The sequence below is a fragment of the Cebus imitator genome, unplaced genomic scaffold (genome assembly GCF_001604975.1).
Source record: "Cebus imitator isolate Cc_AM_T3 unplaced genomic scaffold, Cebus_imitator-1.0 Scaffold20, whole genome shotgun sequence".
Lineage (NCBI taxonomy): Eukaryota > Metazoa > Chordata > Mammalia > Primates > Cebidae > Cebus > Cebus imitator.
Genome location: NW_016107335.1, coordinates 4,379,167 through 4,393,429, shown reverse-complemented (window position 1 = coordinate 4,393,429; position 14,263 = coordinate 4,379,167). Strand labels below are relative to the sequence as shown.

General features: G+C 42.4%; 1 protein-coding gene across 5 annotated transcripts in view; it reads left to right on the top strand.

The window, feature by feature from the left end:
* Nucleotides 1-14,263, top strand: part of DPP6 (dipeptidyl peptidase like 6) — a 1,123,726-nt gene that overhangs the window by 898,091 nt on the left and 211,372 nt on the right. For all 5 annotated transcript variants that reach the window (XM_017519776.2, XM_017519786.2, XM_017519769.2 and 2 more), the window contains one exon: nucleotides 10,260-10,341. In XM_017519776.2, the coding sequence (XP_017375265.1) occupies nucleotides 10,260-10,341 (82 nt within the window). The remainder of the gene's footprint in view (nucleotides 1-10,259; nucleotides 10,342-14,263) is intronic.

Genomic DNA, 14,263 nt, shown 5'->3' with positions numbered 1-14,263 from the left:
GATTGCTTTAAAATAATTCCATGGAAAACCTAGTGTCCTCAGATAACAGACACAGCTCTCTGGGAGAAGGGAGCATTCACCAGGGACCACGGTGACAGAGCCCACGAGTGCGCCTCCCTGCGTGTGTGCCAAACATACTGGAACATGCATGTGTATGCTGTCAGGTCCTTAGGCTGCATGAAGCTGCCGCATGTGCCCCGTGTCCCTGCTGCGTCCCCACTGCTTGTGCTGAGTGCTGGGAGAGCCCGCAGTGTCAGAGCAGCTCATCCAGACCCAGATGCTGCATGGTTACCTAGGCTGCTTCTGTCTTCTGCCGATTTTCCGCACCACTTCTGTTTACTGAAACTACACCTTAAGTGTTTGAGCAATTTGTTCTTGAGGCCAGTAAGAGCAAACTCCCTGATCAGAGCTGATACCAGCGAACTGGTTAAGAAAGAAAAAAAAGTGTGGGAAAGAGGCTGAGAGGACAAACGCTCTGAGTGGGAAGAGAGGAGGGAACGCCTGTCTAAACTGGCTTCGTTCACATCCATTCATTCTTTAAAGGGCTTGTCTTTGTCCTTCATAAACTCCAGTGTTCCCCTGTCTCCCAGGCTGGGGGCTCACTGCTCTTGCCACAGGCCAGAGGGAAATAGCAGATCTCCTCTTGGCATGAATTTGAGGGCAGTCTTCTAACTTTTTTTCTTCTGTAGTGGGATTTTACTGAAGGTCAGGAGGAAGAAACCGCTGAGGTGACCAAAAACTTGTTTTTAATGCATATGATGTAAGGTGAAAACTTTAAGAAGGTAAACAGAGCTGGACATGGTGGCACATGCCTGTAGTCCCAGCAGTTTGGGAGGCCAAGGTCAGAGGATGACTTGACCAGGAGGTTGAGGCTGCAGAGCTATGACTGTGCCAGTGTACTCCAGCGACAGAGTGAGAGCTTGGCTCTAAAATTTGATTGATTGATTGATAGGTAAATGATAGATAGATGATAGATAAAAGATGATCGATAATAGACAGATGATAGGTAGATGAATAGATGACAGATGATAGATCAATCTGTGAATGATAGAGAGATAATAGGTAAATAGGTAGATAAATGATATAGATAGATAATAGATCAATCAATCTATGAATGGATAGATGATAGATAACAGATAGACTGATTGGTTGAGAGATGATTGATAGGTAGAAAACAAACCTGGTTTTTAATTTATTCACAGAGTGGCACAAGCATCATTCTCATTGGCTCTGGGGAAGCATTTATGCCCATGAGGATTCCTGCCCTCAAAAATTTAACTGTGTAATTTAGATATACACAAAAAAATGGTGATACAAATATTTAAGTGCTGCATGAGCTTACGGTATTCCTGACTCTCACCATTCAGTAACTGGAGATTACACTAGACCCACTTATTAATCCACCCATCCATTAATGCATTATTTAATTATTCTTTATTGAGCATCGACCATGTGTCAGTTTCCCTTTTAGAACTGGGAGTGTATTGTACATTTTTATATTACCCACCATGCTAAGCACATAGGAAGACTCAGAAAACATATATTATTAGACACTGAGAATGCTGTTTTTTGGTGCCTTTGGTCAGCAAATTATAGGAGCCAGAAATGCAACTTTTAGCTTCACCCCCTCCCCGCCCCCAAATGCTGTTAACATTGGGAAGCTTTTCAATCCCTCAAAATCACTCAGGAAGATAAATGAGTAAACTTTGCTGTAGTGATTTACTCTTCAGAATTCAACATGACTTATGCCCTGTTTTGTTTATTGCTCAAATAAGCAAATCAGAATGGATTGTGTGATTATTCTGAAATATAGTTAAGTCCAGGTCACTTTATTCTTCCTTCACCATTTTTTTAAACTGATCCATCTCTACCAGGAGATGATTCATCACAGAGCCTGCCGGGGACTCTTTAAAATAAGTGAACAAATAAGAAGAAAGAAAGAAAAGTGAAGGAGGGCCACTAGCAGCCCCAAAATAAATTGCTGTGTACCTTCACATGTCCCTCCCTCTCGCTGTCTTCCTCTCACACACACACACCTCTGAGAATTTCAGAAGACTCCAGGACATGCTGGAAAGTCATTTGATGAGGGGAATTTGCGCTTAAGCCGAGAGTGCTGCTGTGGCCTCCATGTGCGAGGTGGGGCGGAGGACCTCTCCTGCGGGAAGCCCGCTCCACGCAGAAGCCCCTGGGGTAGACGGGCAGCAGGCCAGGGTCCGTTTCCCTGGGTTTGCCTCTGCTTTGCTCTCCAAGGGTCTCCACTTTGTCCCTTCAGGCAGTTGGAGCTGTTTCTGCCTTTGACTAAATCTTCACCTGGCCCTCAGCAAGTCGCTTTGGGCCTTGGTAGAACTGAGGAATGAAGGGACATTGGCTTCCTGGGGCTGTAGTGAGACTTCGCCACCAACTGCGAGGCGTTAAACGACAGGAATTGTCCCTCCCAGTTCTGGGGGCCTGAGATGTTGGAACTGTGGTTGCAATGACAGCGACAGAGGAGGGTGTGGAGGAGAGGAGCAGGGCTGGGGTCACGCCAGGACACTGGCTTTTAAAGGGTGGGCAGAGCAGATCCCACAGGAGACAAGGCCCAGAGCGGAGGCAGGAGGAGAGCTGGGAGAAGGGGCGCTCCTGAAAACCCACCAGAGAAGCTGCAGCCGCACCCACCGTGCGAGTGGAGAGACCACCCAGGTCCGGGACGGGAGGCCACGGGCTTTACCGCCTCGATGGACACGGAGGGTCTCAAGAGAAGCAATTTCAGCTTCAAAATGGTTGGAAGCCATATTGCGGTGGGTTAGGAATGGGGAGGAGGTCAGAAAGTGGTCCTCGGTTTGTTCCAGTCACTGGGTTGGACCAAGACCTGAAGGGGTTGGACTGGTGATGGGTTAGGGGCTGCGTGGGAGGAGGTCCTGTTTGTCTGCATTTTCTTGGGGAGAACAGCCTTAGGGAAAGGCGGACAAGGAAAGAGACCTCTGGCACAAATTCCCAGAGGCTGAAGCGGCATAAAAGTCTCTCCTCCATGGGAAAAGTTAGAGAAGCCAAAAGCGTACATTCCTCAGCGAAAAACTCCAAACTGAAAGGCTTCGCTTTGTATGATTCCGACTGTGTGACATTCAGGAAAAGGCAGACTTCTGGGGACCTTAAGCAGATCTGTGCTTGCCAGCGTTTGGTGGGGTGGGAAGGATGCATCGGCAGAGCACACAGAAGTATAGGGACCCAAAATATGCCTGTGTGATCCTGTGATGGCAGGTCAAAGGCAGATGGATTCGTCCCAGCCCATAGAAATCACAGGCAAAGAATGAACCCTAACGTCAACTGTGGGACTTAGTTAACAATAATGTTTCAAAGTTGGTTTATCAGTTGTACCAAATGCGCCACACTAATGCAAGATGTTTGTAATTTGGGAAACTGAGGGCAGGGGAAGAAGAAGGATATGAGAACTCTGTAGTTCCGTTCAGATTTTTTTCTAAACATGAAACTGCTCTTAAAAAAATAAGCTTCTTAATTAAAAAGTAGTAATAAATAATAAAATTTTACCATGAAGGTAAATGGAAAGGAAAGGATTTGATTGTTCTAGACTGGAACAAAAAAGGAGGTACGGGAGGAAGCACTGGTGGAGACTGGGAAGGGAATGTCTGGTCCTTGGGGACGCAGAGGAGGGAGGAGCAACAGGTATCTCTGTGTGTCCCGGAGGAAGCAGGGACCCTGGGGCAAGCTGGAGCCTCCCAGAGGCAAAGGCTGAGAGTGAGGCTGATGGAGGGGGAGCCCTGTAGGCAAAAGGGAGAGGGAGGGGGCGTGGGAGGGAGAGCCTTCAGCGCACCTTCTGTCTGCACCACACCTCTTCGTTCCTTTAGAGAGGAGGACAGTAGGTCAAGACGGATGTGAGGAAAGCAGGAACAACTGGAATCAGCATTGAGGACAGACGTGTCTCGCACCTCTGGGTGATTGATGATGGGAATGGTTAGAGGCCAGCTGAGGTAGAGACATTGCATTTGGCTTCATGAGGTTCTCTGGTCATTCTCAAAGGCCAAGGTGTTGATGTGGAGGAGGTAGATTCAGCATAAAAGCAGGTTGGGCATTTGCTAGGCTGGGCAGAGAGGGAGTTGTGTGACAGAAGCCATTCAGTAGGGGCTCGGAGCCGAGAATGAATGACCGCCGAGTGGCTCATCAAAAAGGGAATCCCCACAATGGAGAAGAAGCTGCAAAAATCGCTCTCAAATCCTCTTTTAACTTGAAAGGAAAAGAATCTGATACTCTGCAAGAAATCACATTCCAATGCAAAAATACAGGTTTCTTTCACAGAAGCAGATGTGGAGAATGTGATTGAGGATTGAGAACCTAAACCCAGTCTCCCACCTGACACAGGGATTGAGCTCATTTGTTTTTCCTGCAGAGTTCCATAGAGTGAACTTGTGCTTATATCTCACCTATTCCTCGGCCTTTGAAAGAAATTACATATAGATAGTGATTGTAATAACATTTTATCAATATTCAACCATTAATCCTTTCTAGGTAAGTGAAGGGTTAAGGGCACACACATATACATCTGCACATTGTGTGTATTATATTGCGTGGTCAAATTATTTACCAGTTTATATAAACCCACATTTATGGAATATCTGCTAGGAAACTCTATGCTACCTGTTTTCACATATAATAGATTATTGCCCCTATGAGGCAAGCGTGATTATTCTCATTTTGTACACAGGAAACAAACTTGGGTCCAGTTACTCTGTTGCCCCAAGCCATTTGCTTCCAGTGACAGAGTTCAGAATTAAATGTACAGCTTCTTGGAGTTCCCTCCACCACTTCACAGCTTCCTCCCCATAAGGGACATCCTGGTGTTTTTGAAGACAGGTTGCCACAACTCACTTCTGGCATCTTGGAGCCATTTGTTTAACTTATACAGACTGATAAGGATTCAGAGTTTGAGAGATTCACTGACTAGAAAAAAGAAAATAATTGCCTCTATGGAGTATGCTAGAGTTCATAAATTTATAGCTGTTGTGTCTCTTGATTTTCATGACCATTCTATAGAAGGAGGGTAGCTATTATCCCCATAGAAGAAAATAAGACCCAAAGAGTTGCGGAAGGCCGTGTGATTCATACGTCATAAGGTTGGAACTCGGATGCAACCTTTTGATTCCTAGTGTGGCTGTGGAAACCCCTGTAACTTGGCGGTGGTAAGGAAAGTGAAATGCATCTTAGCTTTAGGGAAGAAGTAAAGGACTCCTTGTACACAGGTGAGCACAGGTAATAAAATCGGAATTAAAATCGGAACTCCAGTTAGCATTTATAGGAATTTACACTTGTCAGATCAAAGAAAAGTTTATCCCCTGCTGTTTCTAAATATCTTAGATACCTATTGGAAATCAAAATGTAACAAACTGAATTTCAATGTTAAGTAAGGCAGTGGAGTTTAAATATTTCTTTTTGACCTCCTACTCTGTCCTCTGTGCTTAGAAAATTCCAAATAAACACAGGTGAAGTGAATTTGTTAGATACTATATACTTAGGATCTTTTTTTGCAAAAGATCCTTTTGCAAATTTAGACACCAAATTTGCAAAATGATCTTTGCCAAGAGCCACCACTGGAGCCCACCTTTATTTACTAATTATTTGTTTGTTCGTAGGCACATACTGAGGACCTGTGCTGTGCTGGATATGGAAGTCATTTCTTTTTCAGTTTTTAAAATCAAGATCACAGTATATTGGGAGGGAAATTATCTGACTTTTCATTCCTATTTAGGATAATTTTTATAGCCAATGAGATACAAGCTATGAAATTCTTTTTAAAAACTTTTTAGTTTGAATAATTGATATAGAAAAGTTGGGGGAAAAAAGTACAAAAAAACTCTTGCATTTCTCATGCCACCTCTCCTAGTGATAGCATATTTTATAACTTTAGTATGATGATCAAGAATAGGAAATTAACATGGGTGCCATATTTTTAACTTATCTGCAGGCCTTATTTGAATTCTTTTATACCAGTGTCCTTTCTGTGTCCCAGGACCCCACACTGCCTTCAGGTGTTCTTTTTCCTTAGCCCCCTCCAGTCTGTAACACTTCCTCAGTTTCTCCTTGTCTTTTATGACCTTGTACTTTTGAAGAAGACTGGTCAGTTACATTGTAGTGCCCCTCAGTTTGAGTTTTTCCAGTGTTTTCTCATGACTGGAGTAAGGTTCTGCATTTTTGGCTTAAAAAAAATCACATAAATGATTATTTGTCCTTTCCAGTGTGTTATATCCAAAGGGCACTGGTGATGCTGGCCTCAATCACTTGCTTAAGTGGCTAACTACCAGGTTTCCACTGTAAAGTTGATTATTTGATTTATTTAATTATTTTTATTAGTAAAGACTTACTGGGTATTTATTTTATTCTATGGGTTAATCCAATCCTATAATTTTGTTGTTGTTGTTGATCAAATTGTTCTAGTGTGAGTCATTAGGAACTCCTTTAAGTTAGCTTGCATGTTCTCTCAACAAATCCCCATCTTTTTTTGAGTATTTCATTACTTTCTGATTCCGTAAAATATTCCTGACTCATTCTGTATTTTTCCTGCCCCAGCCCAGATACGATTGCCCCCCTAGAAGCCCCATTTTCTGTAATTGGGTGATGGTATTTAGACATCAAGATCTAGATGCTAACTGTGCTCATTGCTACTGGGGTGTCATTGTTTCTAGGCCTTCTCAGTGGACAGACCCAGGACATATGTGTATGTATGCTAACCCATGAACACACACACTTCTATATTTTGGATCTATCTGTGTATGTATAGATTAAGAACCCTGAGTTTATACAGATACCTCTGGTTTCAAACTTCACCATTTATTCTAGTGTTCCCCTTTTCCTTACAACATTTTTCTCCAATAGAGAAAAACCTGGCTCTTATTATCTCTATTTGCATATTTGTCCAATTCTAGTATGCACGCAGTTTCAGAATTGATCATTCAAACCCCTGGGAGAAGCACATTTACTCACTGAACTATAGCATTTATTTATAGTTTTTTTAATTTTTATCTTTAGCAGATCCAGTCAAAATACTGTTTCCCAAAGCTACTTACGGTTAGTTATTTCCCCCTCCACCCCTCTTCCATGTGTTTCACCTATAATGGGGTTTGGTTCTTTTGTTAGTGTTCTTATTCCATTCTGGGTTCCCATGCATCCTGGCTGCTTTTTATTGTTTCTTTTATTTTGGGAGTATGTGAAATCCTACTGTGGTCTAAGAGTTGAGGCGATACAGAAGGTGTACTCAGAAAAGTGCCCCTTCTTCCTCCTCTCAGCACTCCCATCTTTCCCCCACCTTTGCACCCACACCCTATAGGTAACTGATCTGGATCCTGGTTTCAGTTTCCTATATTTCTTTTTTCACAAAAGACTTGATTTCCATATATTCTCATATTCCTTTCTTCTATGATATATAACTATATCATACTATATACATACATATATATACACATACTATAATACATACTTTTGGGCTTTGTTAACTCTGACATGAAAATCACTCCATATCTGTTTATAGAGTTCTTCATTCTTTTTTACACCTGCACCATACTTCATTGTATGGGTGGGTCATAGTTTTTGGGGTTTTTATAAATTGACAAATGATAATTGTATATATTTGAGGGGTACAAAGTGATATTTTGTTATATGTATACATTGTGAGATGATTAAATCAAGCTAATCAACATCTCCGTCACCTCATATACTTATCTTTTTTCATTGTGGTATAACAGCTAACATCTATTCTCTCAGCAGTTTTGAAACATGCATTACATTCTTGTTAACTGTAATCACCATACTCTGCAACAGATCTCAAAAATTTATTCCTCCTGTCTCACTGAAACTGTGTATCTTTTTTCAACATCCCCCAACCCCTCCGACTCCCAGCCTCCAGTAACCACTGCTAAGCTACTCTCTGTTCAGTACTCTTCAGACTTAAGAAAGAAGGATGTACCAATCATTTACTCAACCACGTATTGTTTCCAATATTTGCAACTACAAATAAAGCTGCAATAACTATAAACGCACACATGTATTCATGTATTGTAGGAGGCGAATCCTCTAGGAGACGTTCTAGAAGTGGAATTGTTGGGCTAAAAGTTAAGTGTGTATTTTATTAGGTATTGTCAAATGTCCCTCTGAAATGATTGCACCAGTTTGCTTCCCCACATGAAGGTGCCCGTTTCTCTACAGCCTCCCCAGCACCATGTGTCATACTTTTTTCTGCTTTTTCCAAGTCTCATAGGTCAGAAATGATATCTCAGTTAGTTTTAATTCCTGCTTCTTTAATTTCATGTGTATTTGAGTACTTTGTCATATGTTTGAGGATCATTTTTATGTCTTTTTTAAACTGTCCATGTTTTTTTTATAACCTCAATTTTCAAAGTTTTTTGTATGTCAGGGATATTAGCCATTTGTCCATGGCATGTGTTGGAAATATTTTTCTCCTGGTTTGTAAGATGTCTTTTGTTTATGACACATCTGTCATGCAAAAGTTTTGTATTTTTATATAGTCTAACTTACTAATCTTACTTTCTGGCTTCTGAAATTTGAGTTATCAAAGTTTTTCTCTACACCAGGGTTCAAGAGGAATTAACTCACATTTTTTAGAATACTTTGAAACATTAAAACTACAAATGTTGGCCGGGCGCAGTGACACACGCCTATAATTCCAACACTTTGGGGGGCTGAGGCGAGGGGATTGCCAGAGGTCAGGAGTTCAAGACCAGCCTAGCTAACATGATGAAACCCTGTCTCTACTAAAAGTATAAAAATTAGTCAGGCATGGTGGCAGGTACCTGTAGTCCCACCTACTCAAGAGGCTGAGGCAGGAGAATCACTTGAACCCGGGAGGCGGAGGTTACAGTGAGCCGAGATCATGCCAATGCACTCTAGCCTGGGTGATACAGCAAGACTCGATCTCAAAAATAAAAAAAAATAAAAAAAATCAAACAAATGGAAAAAGCCACACAAATGTTAAAAACTCATCTAGTAACAGAACCTGCAATATTAGGACTCACTTGTGTCTTCTGATCACCGGGATCTGCCTTCCTAGCTGGTTTCTAAGCAGCAATGTCTTCTCTGAATTGACATCGTTGCTACCCTCAGGCTTCCTGGGCTTCTCCAAATCCAGACACTTCATCTAAAGCTACCTGGGGGCTTCTGGACTCTGGCACCTCCCCACCTGTCTTTACTCTAAATGTGTTCCTTGTTTTTCCTGGTAGTTTTATTCAGCACCTGCTTTTGTGTTTTCTACTGATCCCAACCCACCACGTCCTTAGACCCTTCAACTTCCTTCCCTTCCTGCCTCATCTCCTTTGTTCATGCAACCTCTGAAATGCAGCGTCCCCCCTTTCCAAAGGCCATTCAGCCATTTCTTTCTACAGAGGAGTGGGTACATTTATGTTATGTCTTCAGAATAAGAAATATTATAGCTAAGTGTTAGGGCGCTCACCTGACAGAGCCCAGCAGACTCAGCAGAACGCGGATATCATTCTTCATGTGGAGGGGTGTCATCCAAAAGAAACACAAAAATGAATCTTTTCTATCTGTCAAAGACAGCAATAACTCCAACATATATTGAAATATTTAATACTTATAAAAGTGTAAGCTCTTTTCATCTTTCCCACTATGACGTTTATTCATTATGACCTTTAAGTACTTAGACAAGTTTTTGTCGTGGTAGTATTGGTATTTAATCAATACATTAAGGATAAACAATGTAAGTGAGGTTGGAAAGGAAAAAACTCTTTCAATTTATCTCCTTCCTCCCTCTGTCTCTCTCTCTACTGGTATCTACCAACACAAACCAACACAAAACCTGATGCCACTGGTTTTGTAAGGTTATGGTGACCTGCCTTATACCTAGAAAAAGTTAACTTCTAGGAGAACCACAGATGGAGATACAAATTGTGGGGATAGATCACTGCCTGACTCTGTATTTTAATTTTTAACTTTGACTGTTCTGGAGATTTAAAAAGTTGGACCAGAGACCTCACCACATGTTCTCTCTTAATGAGTATTTACTATTTGGGTTAAGCAGTGATGGACCTATTTCAGCTTCATATAAATTATATACTTCTGAAGAAATCAAATAAAGACTAAATGAGATACACTACTTAGTAACACATGAGACAAGCTCTTGAAATGGACACGATGGAAGGAGAAAGGAGTGAGGTTATAGGGAGGGGATAAAATTGCAGAGTTAAATTCTTGGTTCCCAACATTTTGCTTTGTTTTTGTTTCTTTCTTTGTTCAATTTTCAGAGATCCTCAAAGTCTGGACCCACCAGAAGTCACCAATGCAAAGCTTCAGTATGCAGGATGGGGCCCTAAAGGCCAGCAGCTGGTAAGCCAATCACGTTTGGTGACCATATTTGGGTTTGGAGGAAGTTTGTATTTTTAGGCTGAATGGAGCTTACTGTGTACTTGGCCTGTATATGGTGTTGTGTGTGTGTGTAAATTAAATTCTGGACAAGTACACCAGGGCATCTGAATATGTAAAACGGCCATTTCTTTTTATATAGCAAATTCCCCTAAAATTGGAACAGCATACACTTGGTTCCTGCATCTGACATGGTTAGAGTGGCGCCTAATTGTAGCTGTGTCTATGGAATCTAGATGAATCATGAGCTCTAAGAGATCAACTTCATTAAAAGGACTGCAAATGAGCATGATCCGAATGGAGGTATAATTGAAAGATGCTCTGGGAACTCAGACTTCTTTCTGTGGAGGTTTTTGTTTGTTTGTGTTTGTTGATCTATCTTTCCATTTTGAGATGGAGTTTCACTGTTGTTGCCCAGGCTTGAGTGCAATGGCACGATCTCAGCTCACTGCAACCTCCGCCTTCCATGTTCAAGGGATTCTTCTGCCTCAGCCTCTTCAGTAGCTAGGATTATGGGCACGCCACCACACCCAGCTAATTTTTTGTGTTTTCAGTGGTAATGGGGTTTCACCGTGTTGGCCAGGCTGGTCTCAAACTCCTGACCTCAGGTGATCCACCCCCTCGGCCTCCCAAAGTGCTGGGATTTCAGGTATGAGCCACCACACCTGGCCTCTGTAGAGGGTTTTTAAAGCAAGTAGATTTGCTAGCCCTTGTGGAACCAGGCCAGTCTTGTCAATATGCAAAATCCCCGGTGGGCATGGTAGCCCTCTCAGTTTCCATCAGCTGTCTTCACGGATTCCTTCTCAAATTGGCAAAACTGGGGGATTTCTGTGAATGGGAAGGATGGTGCAGGGGAAAAAGGCCCTGAACACTGCTTCTAAGATGAGGGCTCCCATCCTGGTTCCCACTGTGGAGCTGGCTTTGGGTGGCGCCTCCAGCTGTCAGGCTGCAGGTAGCAGCCCAGCCATGTACTGGAGGATTTGGATAATACAATCCCTCAAGTTTGTTCCAACTCTAGCCTTGCATTTGGCTAAACCTGATGCTCTTTGTCAGTTCTATCTAGCATTTTTTAAGAGATTGTGTTGCCACATGCAGAAAGTCCTTGGGTTTGAAGGTCAGATGACATGGTTGCCGTTTTCAAGTTACCTTTTTCTTCTGCCTCTAACTTCAAACTGATTACCTAAGCCTGTATTTTTAAAGCTCTCTTTTCCTCAAATAGCACAAAAAATGATCATATCTAAAAGCCCACATGGAATTATATTGGATAGGCTGTCATCTGTCTTATAAATGAAAAGTCTTATTTCTCCCCACAGTACAATCATGTTGTCTTTATGTATTAATTCCACTGCCTTGAATTGGTTTGAAGAAACCAGAGTATAGAGGCTGTGAAACTATTAATGTTTTAGCCATCATTAACATGTCTCTAATGCTAAAACTGATTACAGAGATTTTGAAAAGCATGTGTAGCTGATCAGAATTACAGGGTGATGGGGAGAAGTGAGGAAGTTGAGAGCTGACTTTGACGGAGGAACACCAATCCGTCAGTTCAGTCACAACAAAGAGATAAAATTTGTCTTTTCTCCAAGGCATTAATTCTTATACAAGGAAAAATGCAACTTGATAGGAGATTGTAGAAGACCTAATAGGTTTTCAGGACTGAAACTGCAACTGAATCTTTAACAATTGGCCTTAAAACCCTCTGAAAGTTTGTGATTGAAGAGGTTTCCAATTTCTTTCAAGTCATCTGTGAAAGTGGCCATCACACCTCCATGGAGAGCTCTCCCTGCTTTCTGCGGATGCAGTGCAGCCCGGTACCCACCGCTTTGCACCTGGCCTCATCACCCCACTGTACAGAAAGGGTGGGAATGTGGAACCTTACTGAGTGATCATTGTCAAGTCTTTCTATAGTCATCAGGAAAAAAACATCATAACGTGACCACTCACCAAGGTCTCTTTCCACCATACCTGTTGCCTCGTTTCTTATCACCCAGTGGTTATAACTCAGTATGTGGACTGCTGCCTTATCGTCTGCACATGCAAATAAGCTGGGTCTGTAGTAGTAGGGTTAGCATTTGTCATCTGCCTCTGAGAACAGCTTGCAACATAAAGGAAGTTTAACCTACAACTGTAAAAGGAGTTGCCGTGCATGCATGTGTGTGTGTGTGTGTGTGTGTGTGTGTCTGCATGCACATACTTTAGGATTAAGTCTAGAGTTGTCCTCTTGAACAACTGACTTTCACTCATGTCATGCTCCCTTGGAGATGAGGAGAGGATAAGTGATTAGAGAAGTTATCATGTTTAACCTCTTAAAAAAATAAGTAGCAACAAAACAAAGTAAATGACAACTTCTCAAAGAAGGCTTCCTGACACTTCCCCCAACACACACACACACACACACACACACACACACACACAGCCACCCTGGGGCTCCAGGTCTCACTGTGCAATCTCCCAGTACACACGATCTCTTGTTACCTGTAGACATGTCTCTCTCCTTGGTTAGGTGGTGATTTTGTTTGGCTCTCTGTCCCCCCCCAAATCTCACCTTGAATTATAATAATCCCCATGTGTCAAGGGTGGGACCAGGTGGAGATAACTGAATCATGGGGGCAGTTTACCCCATACTGTTCTAGTGATCATAAGTTCTTAAAGACCTGATGGTTTCATAAGGGGTTTCTCCCTTCAATGGACACTTATTCTGTCTCCTGCTGCCCCGTGAAGAGATGCTTTCTGCCATGATTGTAAGTCTCCTGAGGCCTCTCCAACAATGCGGAACCATGAGTCAATTAAACCTCTTTCTTGTATACATTACTGAGCCTCGAGTATTTCTTCATAGCAGCATGAGAACAGACTAACACAGGTAGCCTGAGTCCCCACAGTGGGCCTGTTTCATCTTTGTATCCTAACACACCCAGCACAATGCCTGGTGCCCAGTACACGTTTGTTGAGGCAAAAGATGAAAGCATAAACATATTGATTAATTCATTAGTTAATGTATTTTTGTGGTTTCAAACCACTTCAGCAAGAAGAATTAGATGATGGCAAATAGCCAGCATCTATGAATATGTTCTAGGGCAGTACTAGAGGTGATGGGAATTTGACTTCCTTTCTGTTTCAGAGAAATTAATGTTCAGGTGAGTAATAATTGTTCATCTTTGATTTTAGTGCCAAAGGTGCTAATATGCTTCTGGGACTTTTGAGTTTTTAAATCTGTTTGACCTTTCAGAGTTTTATGATACACGTGTATACTGAGTGTAAGAGGCAGTATTGCTCATTGTTGAGTGAGTGTCCTCTGTGCTGGGGCAGGGGCCACTTCTTCTGCAGAAGGCCAGCTAGCATGTTTCAGTCCTTGCAGACAGACGGTTTCTAGCACAATGGCTCATCTCCTCTACCGCGGCATAGACAAGATGGGCATGGCTGTGTTCCAGTCAATCTATCCTTTCCAGCACAGGTGGTTTGGCCCGTGGGTTATAGTTGGCTGGCACCTGTTTTAGGAGATCATATGCTTTTTTGGTTGTCCCCACGGGGACAGCCTGACCCCAGAGCCACCACCTCATGACAGGTACTCACCACACCTGCTCCATGTGCATAGAAAATTCACAACTCAAGAGCAGGCCTCGTAAGCTCTAACCTATTAGTGATGACAAGCAACACACCCCTCATTGCCATTTTATTTTAAAAAGTAAATATTGCTCCCTAAAGTCAACCTACTCTAATTATAATGAGTCAGATTAAAGTGAGTAATTCTCCTTGGGGAGCAGAGAACACAGCTGCAGTTGAAGTTTGCAAAGAGCTTTGGCAATGCGTACCCTCCTTTGCTGAGTAATTTCAGTGCTGCCTGTGGGTCCGGAGCCCCCACATCACAGGAGATGACCCAGGGCACCAG